This window comes from Limanda limanda, chromosome 15, assembly GCF_963576545.1.
Source record: "Limanda limanda chromosome 15, fLimLim1.1, whole genome shotgun sequence".
NCBI lineage: Eukaryota > Metazoa > Chordata > Actinopteri > Pleuronectiformes > Pleuronectidae > Limanda > Limanda limanda.
Genome location: NC_083650.1, coordinates 16294360 through 16313788, shown reverse-complemented (window position 1 = coordinate 16313788; position 19429 = coordinate 16294360). Strand labels below are relative to the sequence as shown.

The following is a 19429-nucleotide window of genomic DNA, read 5'->3' as shown; positions in this document are numbered from 1 at the left end:
GTGGTTTTAGTACAGATTAAACGAACAAGATGTAACATGTTAATTACTGAACATTACAGGTGCCGTTAGGGGGATTTCGACACCTTTGGACAGATTCAGAATGAATGATTCCTGGTTTTCCATTTGCTGATGTGCTCCTGGCTGTACCTGCACATTTACTGTACAGACGTTAGAGTTATGTTGAAATTCTTTTATCTAGAGAATAAGTGAACTCAATGTTTGTGTCAGTCAACAGAGTTCATTTCTTTCTGAAATATTTGATTCTAAGTTACAATTACTGACAATAAAATTGCAATAAAGCCCCCTATGACGTGTTCCATTTCTTTGTTCTGCCTCCGCACCAGTGACAGCCGTTGCCAGAGGCATTCACATTTCAGGTTGTAAATCCGTCTGTCCCAATTACCTGAATGTAATACCTCAGGAACGCCTCCAAGGTATATCTTAAATTTTGGCACAAACATGCATTTGACATGTTTTTGGTCACACATGAAGATTTTACACACTAATTATGACTTTCACAATAACATGTTTAATAATAGGATAGGATAAAATTATTTCAACCCCCAAAAGGTTAAAGTCAACTTCACTGTGACATTTGAATGAAGGCGGCTGTAGTGATGCCATCACGTGTGTTTGTATGTCCTTCAACCTGGAGGAGGAATAAAACCACCAGGTGGTAATTGTTGTGAAACCATCATTCATCCTGGAAAATGTAGCTGAAAGCTAATTTCCCTCTTTACACATTACCACCTGAAAACAGCACTAGAGTTAGAGGTTTGGAGCCTTGCTCAAGGGCACCTCAGTAGTCACAATGAGGTAGGGCCTTTCCCCGCACCATGATTTACTTAGTGCGATTACAACCAGAGATCTACTAGTCACAAATAAGACAGGTGTGTAATTACGCTGTGTTTTCAGTCGTCCTTCCTCATATTGCTAAGGGGCTGTAAACGTCAGTCAGAGCTGCATCACAGGTGACCCTGCCTCGGAGGTCGTGTATGATCACATGTTCCCACTTGATCAGATTGAACCTGCTGGTGTGTGGCGGCAGTGACAGACGTGACGCCGCCCTCGTGGGAGGTTCAGCATTCCTCTGTTAACAGGGAGGCCTCAGTCATCACCTTCTCTGGGAGGGAGCTCCGTCCCGGCTCCCTGGCACACAGCAGGGCCTGGGGTGGCTCTCACGAGTAGTCCACCCACCAGCCACTGTAGTAAGACGTTTGATTTAATACGGATAGTTATCACCAGGGCTACCATCACTTCAGCAGGTCTGGAGCCACATGTCGACGACCCACTGGTGCTCTTGTCAACGCAAGGCTTCGACTTTGCTTGATGTCTTCACGTGGGTGTAACTTTTAAATTGGAATGACAGACGCAGAGAGAAATGCTGTGTCTATTGTAAACATTCAGTACTTCAAACTGGGACCCTGCTTGATGTGGTTGTGGGTGTCAAACAAAAGAAGCCGACCGACACGGTTCTCCATTCCTGACTCATTAAGTGATGTCTGTGTGTGCTGCCTAATTGAGTCTGACTCCACAGATAGAGGAGGGAGGACTCACACACGTTTTGTCTCAGAGCCCAGATGTTCATTGTTTAGCTTCTGGAATAAAGGTTAAGACTTGTTATAGCCAACAGCAACTGATCTGATCCTCGAAGTAGAGGAGGCAACACAAGGTACGAAAGATGTTTTCAAAATAACGATAATAATATGAATTATAATAATAAATTACATTATCCATCTCACAGGATATACATATCTTGGAACATGACAGCATAGATTTTAACAGCATTTTATCTATCTATCTATCTATCTATCTATCTATCTATCTATCTATCTATCTATCTATCTATCTATCTATCTATCTATCTATCTATCTATCTATCTATCTATCTATCTATCTATCTATCTATCTATCTATCTATCTATCTATCTATCTATCTATCTATCTATCTATCTATCTATCTATCTATCTATCTATCTATCTATCTATCTATCTATCTATCTATCTGTCTATCTGTCTATCTGTCTGTCTATCTAACAGCACAGTTATTGCCCATAATTGATGTCCAAGTCATAGACTGTATATATAAAGTATGATATTATTATACCAAAAATGACATGAATTTGTGTAGATAAATTAATTCATATATAATAATATAAAAGGTAATTTAAAAAGTGATTATTTGCTATATCTGTAGCTTGTATAAACACAGAATTAGAAAACAAGCACCATAAGATTTTATAAAAATATATTAAAAAAAACTCAAGTAAATTATTCACATCCACTTCATGAGTCTTTCAGCTCTCTTTGCAGGTCTATAGTCCATCTGCTGCTAATCCAGAATTCTCTGGAAAGTTTCTCAGTGGCACAAGTTTCTACTCACGTCTGACTTTACTTGAGGAAATTGGTTTCAGGAGATGACTATGAAATTCTGCCGCTCCTCCTCTCTCTCTCTCTCTCTCTCTCTCTCGCTCTCTCTCTCTCTCTCTCTCTCTCTCTCTCTCTGTCTCTTTCTCTCTAAGGTTGGGAGATTTTACACGGACACCTGGCTGACCTGCTCACCAAGCGCACCACCCATCATGATGAGAGCATCACTACCTGCCCTCTGCCTCGGTGAGCGACCACTCTGTCTCTCTGCAGGAGGACGCTGCTCATACATTAAAAAAATACTCCGGCTGCTACTGTATTTCCTTCTGAATCTCTTTTCTGTCTGTTGCACACGATGATCATATCGTCTCTTTGTCTGATATTTATATGAAACTCCCTCTGCCTCCCCAGCAGTGCTGCTCCTGTCCTGTGTTTGCTGGGCGAAGCCGAACGGATCAAAGAACAAGAAACCAAAGCAAGGTGACATCAGCGACTATCCGGCCTCTAATCTCCATCACTCCCAGTGCTTCTGTGTCCTCTGACTCTCTGCACTGCAGTCAACTCGCTTCCAAAAGGCTTTATTGTGAAAAGCTTAACAGCATTTATTTATGGGCTAAATTATGTTAACTGATGAGGAAAATCCACTTTCTGTGTCTGTTTGCACTCTTTAGAGCTCATTTGTGTTAAAATTGGGCTGAAGTTGGTTGAAAAGTGAAAGTTTGTATGTATTATTATAATTTGTTATAGCAGAATGTCACTGATCCTGTTTTATTGTGAAGGAGTTGAAATCACTACCGTGCTGTTTGTTATAATGAATCTGCTGATTATTTGGTAAATTAATGAATAAAATACAAGTAAATGAAAAAACAGTCGGAATTTCCCGGAGCCCCAAAGAGATAAAACGGAATTGTTTGTTTTATCTAGCAGGCTATAGCTATCAGAAGCTAATCTAGCGACGGAACTTTTCATGGTTACGGCTTTTGTTTGTTTTTCTTTCTGCTAGTTAGCATCTACTCACTGATTAGCACCAATGGTGGATGTGGGATGGGTCATGGAAAACCCCATTAAACTTTGTTGAGGCTCTGGATCAGGGGTTGGACCCAGGATTTTTTTTTCATTTTCATTAACATTGTGCAATAAGATCTTTATAAATAATAATATAATAATAATGACTAATGGATCTTGATGAAAACAATCAGGCACATTCAGGGAACTGATATATACCAGGATGGGAAATTTGGTGCATCTTAATTGAATTTAAGGGGACGGTTGGGCCTTGATGGGGATGTGGGCTCAGTTTGTGAGCAGGATTATGCCAAGACACAAAAGTGATTTGCACCAAAGTTGGTGGACGGATGAGGCCAGATTCCTGAAAAAACTTATTACATTTCGATGCCAATAAGGGGCTGATCCAGGAATTTCTTTCTAATTTCGTTAACTATAATAAGAATGGAATCTTGACCTGTATCAAATCCTGGCTTTAACCATATTGCTCTCCCTCCTCCTCCCTCCAGTTGTTCCAGAGATAGAGTGTGATGTCAGAGCGGGAAAGATCAACCTCCCAGAGTTCATAGCCAAATGTCCTGCACAGTGTAAAGAGACAAAGCAGCAAGTCTACGGGACGGGGGTGTTCGCCTCCATCTCCAGCATCTGCAATGCAGCCATCCACAAGTAAACAGTGGGGCAATGAACGTGAAGCAAAGTTTGTGTGAGGGACAGAACTGACCAGGAATCATTATAGCTGATAAAAATGTTTGCGTCCACAGCGGCGTCATCACCAACTCAGGAGGAAAGGTGATCGTAAGGAAGATGGCCGGCCAGAACATTTACAAAGGCAGCAACTCCAACGGGGTGCGCTCTCTGTCTCTACCAAAGTGGAGGGAGTCCTTTGTTGTCTCAGGTAATAAACAAACAAACAACATAAAGCGTAGCTCTGTAGAATAAACCCTCCCGCCAACAGATGGCTCTGTTGTGTTTTTCAGTGGGGAAACCAAAGAAGGGAGTCATCTACCCGTCAACTCTGGACTATGTCCCTTCAAGACCAACCTACGTGAAGACAAGTGAGAGGAGGCTCATTTCTAATCGTTCATGTGATTATGAGTTTAGGTGCAGGGCCTTTATTTTGTCAATGAGAGGGTTGATAGATGCTGAATGTTTCACAAACTGATTCTGACTGATTAGGTGAGATAGTTTCTTTTTTTCAAGAGATTGTTTCTTTTTTCAAATTGGGCAAATTCAATAACCTTTTTTGAACTAATTTTAGCATAAAGTTAAGACTTGTTTCACACTGAAATAGTTCCCAGACTTAGACATGCAGAGGCCACCAGATCAGTGATTTCTGGGACAAACAGTTACTGGATAGACGTCCCTGTGCATGTTGAACTTTGCTCAGGTTGAGTTAGGAGTCGTGGCTCTGCAGTCATGGTGGAGAATGTCAAGAATGCTCTTCCTCCCCATTCATCCATCTACTACACGACCGCCTCCATCTGTCGTCTCCTCTCAGGTCAGAAGGAGGCCAAATCCCCTGCGACCGCCACGCCGCTGACGACCACACCTGAACCCGCCACGACCACAACACCTGAACCCACTACCACCACTACCACACAGGCTCCAACCACCACCACCACCACACCTCCGCCACCACCCACCACTACCAAAGCTCGAGCTGCTGTGCACAAAGTCAGGGATGCAGGTACAAAAACCCACCTCACCCACATGTCGTTGTTGAATACATACAACAAGCTCACTCTTTCTCCTAAATCAATGGATCCTAGTATGACATGTGAAGGATTGTGTATTTACTCGGATTCAGGATGCTGTTACTGATCCAGTAAAACCAATCCACGCAGTAGATCCACTGCAGCCCGTGTGCCGTCTGTAGCTGAGATCCAACTAACAACTTTAGCTGCTTTTATCTGGAATCAGCGTGATGAAAACGAATGTTTGGGGCTGGTAATTACAAGTCAGGGCTGCAATTCCTACAAATTACAGCTGGTCCTTGAGTTGGCACCCTGCTGTTCAGGTGATCACCAGACCTTTGATCGTTTTTTATGAGACAAAAACGTTATCAGGCGGTAATCGCTGCGAGTCATTTGCCCCGTTTTGGATAGAAACACAGCGACAGAGGGTAGACAGTGCCCCAGTATCTCAAAGGTATGTGTGTAAATGAAATGGGCTGGGTGCCAGACAACCTCCCAACCATTTCTGTCTCCTTCATTTTCTGAAACATTATCTCTCTCGTCTCCATATTGGCGCCCCATCTGTCTTTCTTCTATCTAGGCAGCAGTCACCCGTACCTTGCCTCTGTGGCAGCGGCAAGTTCAAGTAAGTGGAGCAGCGCAAACTGGGGTCAACATTGTAGGTTTTTTTTGGTGCCATGAAGTGGTGCTGTGGTGTTGCTTAACATCAGGGTGGGCAGGAATATGAGTTTACATGAAGCATGGGGTGTTTACTTCACATCAGGCTTTTGGGAATAGCGTGCATCGGGATTTATTAGGTTTTCTGTGTTAAAAGTTATCACTGGTCCTGAATCAAAGCAAGTTTGTCAATATCGAAGGAACGACTTGTGTATTTTAAGCGATATCTGTTCAGTTCACTTGTTTTAAAGGGGACATATTATTAAAATTACTTTTTTGTAGTGCTTCTACACGTTAATTTTGATATCTGGCATGTCTACCGTCCCAAAAACGATCGAAACAGGTCAATCTGAGGAGGGCTGTTTTAGACAGGGTAAAAATGGTGCTGTTTTAAATGATCCTTGTGGTATTTTGACCAAAATATGTTACAGACATTTCATTAAGACCCCAAGGAACCATATCAACTGTGGTAAAATGGGCATAATATGTCTCCTTTAAGCTAAAAACTTAAAACAGTAGGACCATGACCTGGGATATAAGCAGATGCTTGAACAAGAACTATTGAAGTTAGCATTTCTGTAGCTAATTAAAAGTCACCAACAATTATCTTGTCTAAATTTGCCCCACATTGTGTGATTGGTATAGGGAAGACACAAATCAGTCAAGGACAGAGTCCCGGCCAAGGTATGTCGATCCTCTCACTGATTCTGCAGCTCATGGAAATATTCCTTTACACCAAAATACAGCGATTCAAGTTGAACTTAACAATGGCATTTCTTCAAAGTATTCAGAGGAGGTGCCTATCCGAATAGATTTCCACAGCGTACCAGTGCAGGTAAACCAAGCTTTAATCTCCATGTGTCTTTTTTCATTCTACCTTTTCATAGACTGAAATTGACTCCACATGTACTCTATCTTTTTTTTCTTTTCTTTCTGTGCTGATACACTTAAACTCTGCATGGCGTCTCTGTTCTGTCTCTGCGCAGCTGCTTTAAACACTGCTAACAGTAGAAGGAAGAAGCACTAATTCTGTGTTGTTATAAAATTTCACTGAAATACAGGATTCAACTACTGTATGTTCACTCTGTATTAGCAAAGCATTTATTACCTCTGGCAAAGAGGTCATGTTTTCATATGTGGTTGTTGGTTCGCAGGATTATGCAAAAGTTACTCAACAGATTAGCATGCAACTTGATGGAGGATTTCAATTCTCTTTGAGAAATCAAGCAACATTTTTAAAAATCCTAGCAATGTTAAGTGAAAAATAATTCCTGGACCTGCCCCCTGGTCATTCAGATGAGTAGTTTTTGGGTAATCCTGCTCACAAACAAACAAATGCAGACGGAATTGTCACCTCCTTGACAGAGGTGATGAAAATGGGAATATTTTTTTCCTCTAAATTATTAGTCCTCATGTTGTATTATTTTGCCTGTTTAGTCATTATCACAATTAATGTAAAGGAGAAACCTGTTAATCTTATTTCAGTCACTGATCACATTTGCTACTGTCAAATGTGTCATAGTCATCATAAAGTCTTTTGCCATCATATTTTTATAAATAATAAATTCATAGATGTATACTATGTAAGTATTTAATGTGCAGCTGAAGATGAACTGAATGTTATTTGATGTTTTCTCATTGTGTCATCGTTCCCCAAACTCTGGTCCCAGGTCTGCGCAGACAAGAGGCAGGGTCAGCTATCAGGAGACTATCTTCTCCAGTCGGCCCAGGTCAGCCTCATCAACAACACACACACACACACACACAGAGTTACAAACAGGCAGACAAGGTGGGACTGACAGGGAATGTGGGTCAAGGGCAGAAGGGGGGTAGATGTCTTTGTTGGAACAAGAATCCAGGAGAAGTAGGCTGCTGTAAGTCTGACCCTCATGTCCACACCCATAAGCCCCTGCGATCCTAAACCCCGGGGTCACCACTAATCCACTCCATCAAGCATCTCAGCTCGCATTCCTTTGACGATGGCCGCTGCTCTCTGTCATCAGGCACATCCTGTCATTCATGTTTTCATTTTCCAAGATGAAACGAGGCAAACGAAGCTGACTTAAGGCCTGTAAATGTTCCCGGCATATATCCCTTTTGTTTTTGATATCATGCTGCGGTGAAATTGCCTTCAGCTTTGCTCAAAGTGAAACAGCTGGACTCGAGGATGGAGCCCTCCCGAGACCTGAAGCTCTCTTTTGTCCCCCTTCTCCCTCCTTTTCCCCTCTGCTCCTATCTGCCTGTTTCTCATTGCTACAAACAGCTTTTAACAGGGTTCAGCCAGCCCAACCCGAGCGGACTCCAACCATGAGCCAGTCCAACCCCGGTAAGTATCTCCAGATCCTCACACGAGAATCTTTAAAGGGGCGAAGGCAGACACACACACACACTGACGTGGAAATGTTGATGGGTCTGATCAAACGGCTGCTAAACCTTGGTGGAAATGTTATATCAAGCTGCACTAATGTTTACCCTCTGTGGGGATGCTGTGTTTCAATGCATAGCCAGACTTCTATAAAAAACGACAGGCGGGAACACAAGCTGCTGATACTCGACTTTCACTGTACCCAGCATGAAATCGGGCAGTAAGTACACGGATATGCCTCAAAGATGAGTGATGATGTGGTTGTCCTGCATTCATCTTGCACCATATCTCCGGGATGTGTGAGACGATAATGAGCCCTGGACTATCTCCTTCAGATAAGACCACGATGAGAAACCTGCTCTGTCAGTACTGTAATAGCATCTTATGACAGATCCCATCTGGTCTGGCCTCTTTGCCTCCCTTGTAAGTGCTTGGAGGGGGGGGGGAAGGGAGATGAAAGCAGCAGCAGCAGCAGCAGCAGCAGCAAGTGGCCCCGTGCTGATCCCAGAGAGAGACGCCGGATCCGGTCCACAGCGCTGCAGGATCTGGGTCCACTCTGCAGCCTGTCAGGAATAGAAAGCTCTCTCGCCATTCTAACCAGCCGAGGTTTGGCCCACTGAGGAATGTGCTCCTGTTTTTCTCTCCTCTGGAATGCAAAAACCATGGATCCCTATAATAAGACAGGACTGTATCTATTTAAATGATGGATACTTCTAAAATGCAGTGTGAGCCGTTTCCAGTCAGGGCATCATTTATCTGACCAGCCTGTGACTGTAGAAACACATGTTACAGAAGAGAAGGGAGAACAGCTTTTATATACTAACGTGAGGTTTTATTGATCCCCTTAGAGAAATTCTTTATGCTTGAGGTCAGAAGTCAGAGGCCAGGATCAGCTACACAGCAGCGCCCCTGGAGCCGGCAGCTCTTCAGTGTCTTTCTCAAGGACACTGCAGCCGGGCGGGTGGATGCTCGGAGACGTTAGAGGTCTGAACTCGGATTTATGAGTTGAAGGGTCTTCTCCCCAGTCACTCTGCCACCCGGCTGCCAAGAACAGATGTTTAATTTTATTGCTCAGCCTTCTGGAAATGTTACGATCCAGTTTTAGCCTTGCTTTTGTTGTGAGATGTGACTACCTGACAACCACAAGAGATCCACGATAAGCCTCTGTGATTCTGATTGATGGGTCTCTTGTTTGTGTATTTTACCAACACTCCTGCAGACAAATTGTAGCCTGAGTTACAACTCGACGTGAGGATCATATCCCAGTTCCCAGTCTGACCTTGTGGCCGCAGTGAACACTGAAGTGGCTGTGACCTGAGGGTTAAACTGAATCCGTTTTAAAGCACCTGTTTCATCAGAAAGAGCAACATTGCTGTCTGCTCTACAGCGCTGGGTCTTTGACCAGCATCAGATAAGACTAATCTCTGCGTCCCGCTATCTACACTGTCCCTGGTTTGACACCAGCTTTAGAATAATACTCCCACGCTCCACTGGGCGGCTGGCTGGGCTCTCCCGGCCCGACCCAGTGAAAAGCACTGGCTGCCACCCGATGGGAACCTGAGAGCCCGGGCTGGGTGTTTTTGTAAGCTACACCGCAGGGAGGGGTCAGCCGAAGTGTGTTGTCATGGCTCAGTTAGTTTAGGACGGATGAGATGCACTGTTATGGTCCTCTCAGCTGTGCAGGCTTCTTCAGTTCAGGTGCAACCTGAAGCCGTGCAAGAATCTAATTTATTAAACTGCAGGCCACGTCGACGTAAAACTTCGAACAAGTTGTGATGCCAGGAGCAGCACATGGAGAGCACAATACAAATGAAAAACACATTGACATAGGTTTCCCTCTTTCTCTCCAGCCTGAAGAGAGAAAGAGAAAGGCTCCACTGAAATAACCTTTAGCCGCTTAGTGCCTGTCTCTGAGTGACAGACTGTACGTGTGGTGTCTGAACGCCGCGTGCATACCCCACTAACAATGTGGCGGGTTGAGTGGAGGTCACAAGCACTATTCTCTCCTGAGCACCAGCTTTTCTAATCTTCCCACTCTGCACAGCTTTTCCCAGAAGGGATTGGGCGGCCCCCTCCCTTCCTCGTCCCGATTGGTTCCCTGGAGCTCGACGTCCATCAGGTATCAAAGAAATGGTCTTCGTTCTTTAGAACATCTTAAACGCAGGGGTTTTGACAAATGCTCATCAAACCATCTGTGATAAATGTTGTGATTTATTAATCCAGTGCCAACACCAACATTTTAGAGTAGTCACCTACAGTCAAAATGATCAGGGCGACATTAGAACCTTGAATGTAACCCTGACGCCTCCACCTTCTCTGCTGTACGCTCAGATGTTAGCTTTGCAGCTCCAGACTCAGGATACACATGGAGCGAGACTGACACACCTGAGACCGGCGGTAAGTCGACCTCCCTCTGGGACTGCACGTGACAGTTTGGTGTGTGCTGCCCCCACTCACTATGGCAGGGTACTACACTCTGTGTCAATTTAATTTGCATGTGCATGTCAGTTTGACTGATACAGTTTGGGATCTGCCAATCGTGTACTGTGTGTGTTGAATTGGCTCCACATGTAAGTACATGCAGTGTCTCTCAGGCGTTGAGTCGTCTGTCTGCCATGTGAGAAACTCCTGTAGATGGCATGCGAGAGATGAGAGAGACTCAGCGAGGGGATGATTATGCACAAAGCCGGGGTTTCACTGGTGTGGGATTGGTTTTGGGGGGAACTTGTGACCAATCACAACCATGGAAATGTGTGCTTTTTCTCTCTGAAGTTCATTGTAGGAACACTAACTGGTTTCAAAACCTCCTCCTCTAGCTCGGGATCAGAGGCCTGATATCTCAGACTATGAGCGCTGGTATTATAACTTGGGACCGCACCGTAAGTGTTCTTCTATTCTCTTTTCTGGGAACTAACAAGTCCTGGGGTTCATATGTGTGGATTTCTGTTTAAATGTCAAAATTGTTTGGCTGTTTTCTTTCAGTCATAACCACTGTTTATGCTATTCCTCTTTCATTTGGGGATATATGAATTGCGTTGTGTCATTGTCTGTTTTACTTTTGGTTTGAAATATTCATTATAGTTTCTTAAATTATTGTTGTAGCACCTGTAACCTGTGAAAGAAGTAATCTATGCCCGAGCAGCTGAGCCAGTTCCAGCTGCACCACATACATACTCCCACACATCCAGTAAACACAATGTAGAGTCGATGGGAATTGGCTGTGATTCCATGATGTCTTTACATTTGTTTCACATGTGTCTGTCATCACTTACTGATCCTGTCGTAACTTTAGCTCCACGATCCACTGACTCAGATGTCAACCATAAGACGCCAGTGGATGCGACCCATACTCGAGGTGAGCAGTGGTTACCATGGCTACAAACATCTGTTTCTATGAAGTGTTAGGTGTTGGCCTGGACACAATTCTTCTCTTCAGTAAATAGTGTGATTTTCCTAAATGCCACTGAATTTCTTTTCTAATTCTGAGTATTGCAACATTTTCAATTTATCACAAAAAGAAATCAACCTTTTTAGCATAGCTGCCATGGTGAGTGTTGTTGTTGGTTGAGGTTCTTGCGAAATCTGCTAACGTCGAGCTTGTATGATATCATCTATGCAGTGGAGCCAGTGGATGCCTGGAAACCAGAAGCAAACATTTATGAATCAGGTAAGATAGTCTGTGCTGCAACACGCTCCTCCGCCTCCTCTTTTCCTTTTATCTGATTCCAATACGACTCACTTTGCCAGTAACTCCTCACGTCTGACTGTAAGTACAAACCAAACCAAGGCCGACCAAGTGAAAGAATCTGGGTTTTCTGCTCGGCCTGTAATTGAAAGGATTTGCAGTCAAAGTCAAATGGCATGGTTGCCTGCGGATAAAATTATTTCCTGTTTGGTACCGTTTCACCACAACAAAAAACTGGTTTGGTTTTGGATCTTTGTAAAGTGGGCAGCTGCAAATCTAACGTGTACATTTGAACAGTCAAACTTTCAGGTTGTTTCTGCCAGAGTTGACCTTTTCTCCTGGTTTGCAGTAAGAGAGTTTAAAATTGGAAGTTGCCCTTAGATGGTGATGAAGCTGTTGGTGAAAACAAAATGAAAATTAATGAATATTGACACAAGTCAATGATCATTCATTTTCATTTTTCGGTGAACTATCCCTTTTAAGGGCACAAACAGTCGAGGGAAATTTATAAAAATGTATTCTCCATATTATGAGATTAAGAGTAAATCTTTTTTAAAGATGAGTTTCTTAATTTTCAGGATTCGGCACAAGGGAGCAAGAACCTGCACCAAGAGCCCCTGAGCCTGCGTCACAGGGAGACCCAAGTAGGTCCCACATGCATCACATGCAAGCTGCCATGTGTGAAATTCATATTTGACTATTACAATTTTTACCTCCAACAGGGAGGATATGTTTTCATCAGCCTTTCTTTGTTAGTTAGCAGGATTACCATAAAACGGAAGGATGAGATATGGGTCAGAAAATAACTTGTTAAATGTTAGTGCATATCTGGATCTGGGGGCGGACTCACACTTTATTTGATACTTCCTTTAACATTTTCTCAAGAGAACAATTCATAGATCTTGATTAAAAAATCCGACATGTTGAGGGGATCAGTCTTTTAAAAGTGGGTGCAATTTGGTGTGATCCAGATCTAGTGAATTTACATGTGGTTTCATAAGAGCCCTGTGTCAGAGGTTAGCACTGTAATGATTGACATTCTAGTTAAATGAGTCATTGCCTTAGGGTTTGATCATCCCTGTGAGGTCATTAAAGTCTCCCCATGGCAAGAACTCTGACAAAGATACCCTGTAATTATTCTTTCCTGTAAAAAAACATGTTTACGTTCAGTGTTTCCCATTGAACACAATATATGTATCCTTGTGGTCTAACAAATGGTATTGAATGTATTTGATGCATTGATAACATGAGTTTTCAAAAATCAGTGGAAGAGCCTGAAGCCGTTGGCAGACATGTGTGTCATATCAACCATGTGCTTGTGTGCATGCATTAAAAAAAACAGGGAGCCCACTGGGGCAACCTGGCTCATGCATTCCTCCCTGAACCTGCTGTGACCTTCTGGTGTGTCCTGTTCCTGCAGACTGTAAGGTGGACCTGGTCTTCCTGATGGACGGCAGCTGGAGCATCGGGAAGCGGCGTTTCAAGATTCAGAAGGACTTCCTGGCTGAGGTGGCTCAGACCATCAACGTGGGCGTAAATGGACCCATGATGGGCCTCATCCAATACGGGTAACATCCCTTCCCTTGTCGTGTTGTTACTTACCATTGATAGATGAGGAAAAGATAATATCCTTACCTTACTGTATGTCTTTGTCTGAAGAGACGACCCCGTGACGGAGATCAGTCTGAAGTCTCACTCCAACTCCAGAGAGCTGAGGTCGGCCGTAGATAAGATTGTGCAGAAAGGAGGCCTCTCAAATGTGGGTGAGTAACCCGCTGTTAGGATGCCAGCTGAAGTAAATGCCTACAGACACAAGTGTGAAAGTGAGAGGGCTGCAGTTATCACGTTGGTTTACTACCCAGGCACATTTTCGCATGCAAAGGATAGAATTAAGTCTAAATTTGCTGCGAGACGCTGCTGGATAAATTACAGTCCTGCTCCCGTAAGTCCTGTTTTTCCTACTGCTCTGACCAAAAAGCTTTTGGCTTCACCAGCGCGGGGGGTGCAGCCTGCTCTGGTTTGTGCGTCAGCGTGCACGCACTGTCTTTATAACTTGCATGTTGATACAAATATGTGTTATTTGGGTAGGAAGTGCTCTCTAATCAGAAAAACAATGCGAGCGGATTTAAAAGCATCTACGGAGCCCTCCCTGGTGCCGGCATCGTTCAAACCACCAACAAGACCAAATGATAGGATATCACAGTTTTAGTGATAGTATAAAGTGATGCACTCACTATAGAGATGTGTGTATTTTTGTGTACTAAATACACAGGCTGCTATGTTAAGTTTTTCTTGGAAAACAGCATATTTTATAGAAGGATGCTTTTCTACATTTTGGTCAGGACAGCTCCCCCCAAAAACTTTTTTTACATAATGAACACTTATAAACAGTATTTATTTTAGCAGCAAGTGTTTTTTTGTTTCATTTGATTCTCAGCTGTATCTATGTATTTTAATTCATGGGCTGAGTAAACTTTGTGAATAACAGATTAGTTTGATTCGATAGATTCATGCCTGCGTTTCAACTACTTGCCTTAACATGCAGTTTAATCGTCTCTCTGCTGCCCTCTGGTGTCCCAACAGGAAAGGCCCTCTCCTTCATCAACAAGCAGTACTTCAGTGATGTCAATGGAAACCGTGGAGGGGCCCCCAACGTGGCCGTGGTGCTGGTGGACGGCTGGCCCACGGACAAGGTGGAGGAGGCCTCTCGTTCCGCCCGGGAGTCGGGCATCAACATATTCTTTGTCACCATCGAGGGCGCCGACGACCACGAGAAGCAGAACCTGGTCGAGGCCAACTTCGTTGACAAGGTGGAGTATGGTCCGAGTGCTGGCTGTTGCCCTCCTGAATCTCTTGCTGACCCAGTTGCTTCTCGGACTCATGACTCAGCTGAATTTGAAAAACCCACAACACATATTCCATGTGATGTTAAATTGTGACCACTGCACAAAAGCACCTATAAATCTGGCTTGAAATCATAGGTAAAAGGTGGCACAATAATAAACCAGAACTTGCCTGAAAATCAACATGTATATTATATAGGTAATCACCAGTATCACAGTAATGCAGTGATGGCTGTCTGTATTTCTTTAGGTACAGTGCAGACTAGAATGGCAGTCAGGAGTAGAAAGGCTCAGCAGACCCCTGAACTTCTCCACCAAATCTGTCATTTTCATCTGAAACCACATTTAAATCCACTAGATCCAGATTTTTAATGTATCCGAAAGGTTTGTCAGTGCTTCGGTCAAACATATCAGTTTGAAACTCACTTTGTCCTGCACCCCCACAGGCCGTGTGTCGGACAAACGGCTTCTACTCCCTGCCCGTGACCAGCTGGTTCGCCCTGAGGAAGGCCGTGCAGCCCCTGGTGAAGAGAGTGTGTGACACGGACCGCCTGATGTGCAGCAAGACCTGCCTCAACGCCAACGACATCGCCTTCGTCATAGACGGCTCCAGCAGCGTGGGAACAGGCAACTTCCGCACGGTGCTGCAGTTCGTGGCCAACGTCACGCGGGAGTTTGAGATCTCCGACACGGACACGCGGGTCGGAGCCGTGCAGTACACCTACGAGCAGAGGCTGGAGTTCGCCTTCGGCCAGTACAACAACAAGGGCGAGTTGCTGAACGCCATCAAACGCATCAACTACTGGAGCGGCGGCACCAGCACCGGGGCCGCCATCACCTACGCCGCAGAGCAGCTCTTCAGCAAATCCAAACCCAACAAGCGCAAGATCATGATCGTCATTACGGATGGCCGCTCGTATGACGACGTCAGGGCGCCTGCACTGGCTGTCCATCGCCAAGGTCAGAGGTTAACCACAACAGAATCTGAAAAAAATATGGTCAATACATATCAACTTCACTCTACGCCTAGTAAAAACAACCAATGATCATATTCTGAAAAGATTGTTTTTGTCTCCTTAACTCTTTAAAAGTTTATGATTAACACTTTGACCCAGGATCAACAATGCAATTATACAAAAAAGGTTGTTAAGTGTGTGTTTGTGTGTGTCGGTTCACAGTGAGGTGTCATGCAGCTGTGACAAACACATGTGAGGCCTGTGTGTGTCTGTGTGTGTCTGTGTGTGTGTGTGTGTGTAATCCTCTGTCCCGCCCTGTGATGCAGGTGTGATCGCCTACTCCATCGGCATCGCCTGGGCCGCCCAGGACGAGCTGGAGTACATCGCCACGGACCCCGACAAGGATCACTCCTTCTTTGTGGACGAGTTCGACAACCTCTACAAGTTTGTGTCCAAGATCATAAACAACATCTGCCAGGAGTTCAACTCACAGCCCAGGAACTGAGGACGGACACACGGGCGGGTGTTAAGAGGGACGTCCCGATCATGGGCCTGACAGGACGCTGCTTGTAAATTTACTCACTCTGTTGCCCAGATGGCGGAGCTGGATTGGCTGCAGCTCCCCCACGTTTGAACGGGGAGGGGATTAGGTTTCGAATTTAGGTGAGGATTGTGTGTTTTGGTCGAAAACAAATCTTAGAGTGAATCAGCATTTGGTCCCAAACGGTGCTAAAAGTAAAGACACAGTGACACCGTAACATCTCATGTGGTCCCAGTTGTTCTCTGTCGGTGCCTTTAAGGAACAGGATTCCTGAGCATTTAAAATGACGGCACCACTCTTTAACGAGACACCTTTTATAGTAGGTCAGTAAGTTGTGCTTTTTTCCTCAGTAAATTGATTTCTAATGCTCTCACGGTCAATAATAAATCATTCATATGGTGTCGTTCCCCATTTAGCATGAAACTCACGACTTCATCATGCAAACCCTCAATGTAGTGTTTGACCGTTGACTCTCTGGAGAGAAGCTGCAGAACATCCGGAACAAAATTCATCTGTCAATAAACTATATATATTCAATAATGACGTCCTTACGAACAACTTACAGACCACTCATAACGGGTGCCGTATAAAGAAGTGCTTTAAAGCATGCCTAGCACTTCCTCTTCTGGCTTAACAAACTTAATAATATGGTGCTTTTTATACACATCTCTGTGAAGAGGATAATCTTTCTTAGAAATGGTGCATTTTGATCTTCCTAAGGGGAGAGACTTGTTAGTAGGGACATTGTTAAAGTTCCTCTGTACGACGTTGGTGCTGATATACGAGTGGCAGGTGAGAAGGAGGCTCTTGTGAGTCGGCAACATGGAGCGAGGAAGTGGACCCGTGAGAGCGGTGAGAGCGGTGAGGAGGGAGGAGCTTGTGCATCTTGAACGCCATCCATCACGTGGCTCTTTGTTTTCTAATCGTGTGGCTGCTTCTAACATCGCAGGCGTTTCTCTTTTGTTTGAAGAGTATTTATGATTTGTCTCTGTCGTGTCGTGTTTGTACATATGCATATTAAAAGCCTTTCGCTATAAATGTTCAGATAATTGATCCATTGTTTTTTTTTTGCAATTTTTAATAAAATAAAGAAAATGAACAGAAATTTAAGTGGCTGTTTTTCTCCTGAATCTTTTGTTGATTCGATTGCTGAGCTTCTAACGATAGGACAAATATTTTTCCGATTCAGTGCAATGTTCACAGGATAAAAATTCTATGATGACCTATGAATACCCCTTCTTTTTCTAATTTGGATCGGTACCAAATTATACACACTAATATATCATAGATTTTTATTCATCTAGATCCAAGCATTATTCCCTCAGAAATTGGTGGAAATGTCAAAAAATGCCCTCTCGATAAAATAGATCCTGGATGCATCTTTTTGTCCTGATCCTCACCAAAACTTTGAGTGTTCTTTCTTGGACAATGCATTATTCTTCCATAACATTTTGTGGACATCTGTTGAGTAGTTTGTGCGTTATCCTGCTGATAAACGAAGACTACAGGGATGAAAGTAGAACAAATACAGGCTAAGAAGAACCTCCTGATCTGCACCGACGATCACGTTCGGCAAGTTAACAAACAGTTTTGTCAAATGAGCGACATCAGAGTCCGGGTAACATTTTACAGCAGGTTTTATTTTTGGAACATACTTTCATATACAAACCAGTGACTGAGAAAATGGCTCATTAGAAGCTGTACTCTACACGTACAACACCTTGATTGATCTTTTTTTTCATTTTTTTTTTTCAAACCCAGGATGGTTTTCTCCTCTCACAGTTTTGCAATAAACTGGAATCTGCAGGACGCTTCTCTTCCCTCAGTGTTGAATGGTTTACGCTTTGTGTCAAATAGTCCTACAGTACTGTACTAATTTCTTGCTAAACACTGGACTACTGTAAATATCTGAACATGGTACATCACACTGTAGTCAAGCATGTCCACACAATTGGGGAAAACTACATACAGTACAAGCCATTCAGTTCAAACAAGAGCAAACTGGCCAAAATTAATTAGTTCTTCCTAAAGTGGACATTTAGAACTAAGTCTGAATTGTAATTATATAACCAAGATGGTTTACTTTGGACACATGTTGGTAGTCTTACTTCTGAAGTGTACGGTTACTTGAATCTAACAAACAGGCATTATAGTTAATGGTCTGTATCTACCAGCTTTGCCTTGAAATGCACAAAATTTTATCCCCAACCACACTTATCAAAAAGGAGCACTCAAACTCACGCTGCACAGTAAATTTTTAAGACTGAATATATATTTTGTTTATTATAAGCATTTGTAATTTTACATCCAATGTTAAAATCGACAACATTGTGACAACCAGGTCCGTTCCTGCGCTGTGCCCCTCCCACCCCCTGTCCGCCAAAAAACAAGCTTGTTAAAATAAAAATTTCAAGACCTTTTTTAAAGCAAAGGCACATTTTTCAATACGTGTTTTAAAAAGGAAAATAAAGGCAGGCCAGCAAGCAGAGTCGGTCTGGGAAGCGAGAGAAGAAGAAGAAGTGAGAGGCAGGACAGCTGCAGGAAGCAGTGCCCCACATTCCTGGAACAACACAACACAAAACCTGACTTGGAGGATTTATCCTGGACCTCGGTTTGTGTGAGAGCAAAGGTCGAGGGCCCGGGGGATTGTAGGGTGAACGTGAAGTCACAGGGGCAGAAGACCGGCTTGAAACCTCATTTCTCCACTTCACACTCTTTGAACACTTGTCCTGAGCCTCCTAGCTGCGGAGGGGGAGTTGTAGTCTGTCTGTGGGGGCGCTATAACTGGTCACACCCAGGCCTGCCTGGATGGTAGACGGGGGACTAGAGAGCAGTTCTCCTCCAGACTGGCCTCCCTGCCGACCCCTCCTGTGGGGAGTCATGGCCCATTTGAGGCTAGCAGCTACATAGTCTGCCAGTCCGACAGGAAACCAGTGGGCTGTGAGAGGTGGGACTGGACCCGTGCCTGAAGTTCCTTCCCTGGCTGTGTCTCTATTGGTCCCTGATCATGGGAGGCTGAGTCAGAGAGCGGGGCTGCAGGGAGAGACGGCGCTCCGCGTCATACAAACACCTTCGCGAGAGCATCTGCGCCGGCGCTGGCAATGTAGCATTTAGTTGGATGGAACGCCACGTCGTGGATCGATTCCTCAAACTTCTTTCTGTGAGCTGTGAACTCCTGGATGCAGGTTTTACTATCCAGGTTCCACAGACGGATAGAGCAGTCATGACCTGTAGAGGAGGAGGAGAGTTGTTGTGTGGTACGAGGGAAAATTACTGTGAAATCCACAGAAAGCAATGAGTAACTGTGAGCATGAAA

General features: G+C 44.0%; 2 protein-coding genes across 2 annotated transcripts in view; one reads left to right on the top strand and one right to left on the bottom strand.

Annotated features, from left to right (window-relative positions):
- The first annotated feature begins 2579 nt into the window (after positions 1-2579).
- On the top strand, positions 2580-16077 carry vit (vitrin). Its single transcript, XM_061087719.1, has 22 exons — positions 2580-2613; positions 2782-2847; positions 3882-4038; positions 4134-4267; positions 4350-4427; positions 4871-5059; positions 5647-5691; positions 6369-6407; positions 6508-6558; positions 7394-7453; positions 7987-8049; positions 10133-10207; positions 10420-10485; positions 10905-10967; positions 11381-11443; positions 11708-11755; positions 12352-12417; positions 13194-13341; positions 13433-13536; positions 14357-14583; positions 15063-15576; positions 15899-16077. The coding sequence occupies exons 1-22, from the start codon at positions 2580-2582 to the stop codon at positions 16075-16077; spliced, it is 2469 nt and encodes an 822-aa protein (XP_060943702.1).
- A 1655-nt stretch (positions 16078-17732) lies between these two features.
- The window catches only part of LOC133020478 (striatin-like), a 28132-nt gene continuing 26435 nt past the window's right edge, over positions 17733-19429 (bottom strand). Inside the window, exon 17 of the mRNA XM_061087050.1 lies at positions 17733-19341. Within this exon, the coding sequence (XP_060943033.1) occupies positions 19172-19341 (170 nt within the window). The 3' untranslated portion in view covers positions 17733-19171. The remainder of the gene's footprint in view (positions 19342-19429) is intronic.

Coding starts and splice junctions, on each gene's coding strand:
- vit (XM_061087719.1), top strand. CDS start 2,580: ATGATGAGAGCATCACTACCTGCCCTCTGCCTCG. Junction 6,559..7,393: donor TCCACAGCGTACCAGTGCAG/GTAAACCAAGCT, acceptor CTCTGGTCCCAG/GTCTGCGCAGACAAGAGGCA. Junction 12,418..13,193: donor TGCGTCACAGGGAGACCCAA/GTAGGTCCCACA, acceptor CTGTTCCTGCAG/ACTGTAAGGTGGACCTGGTC.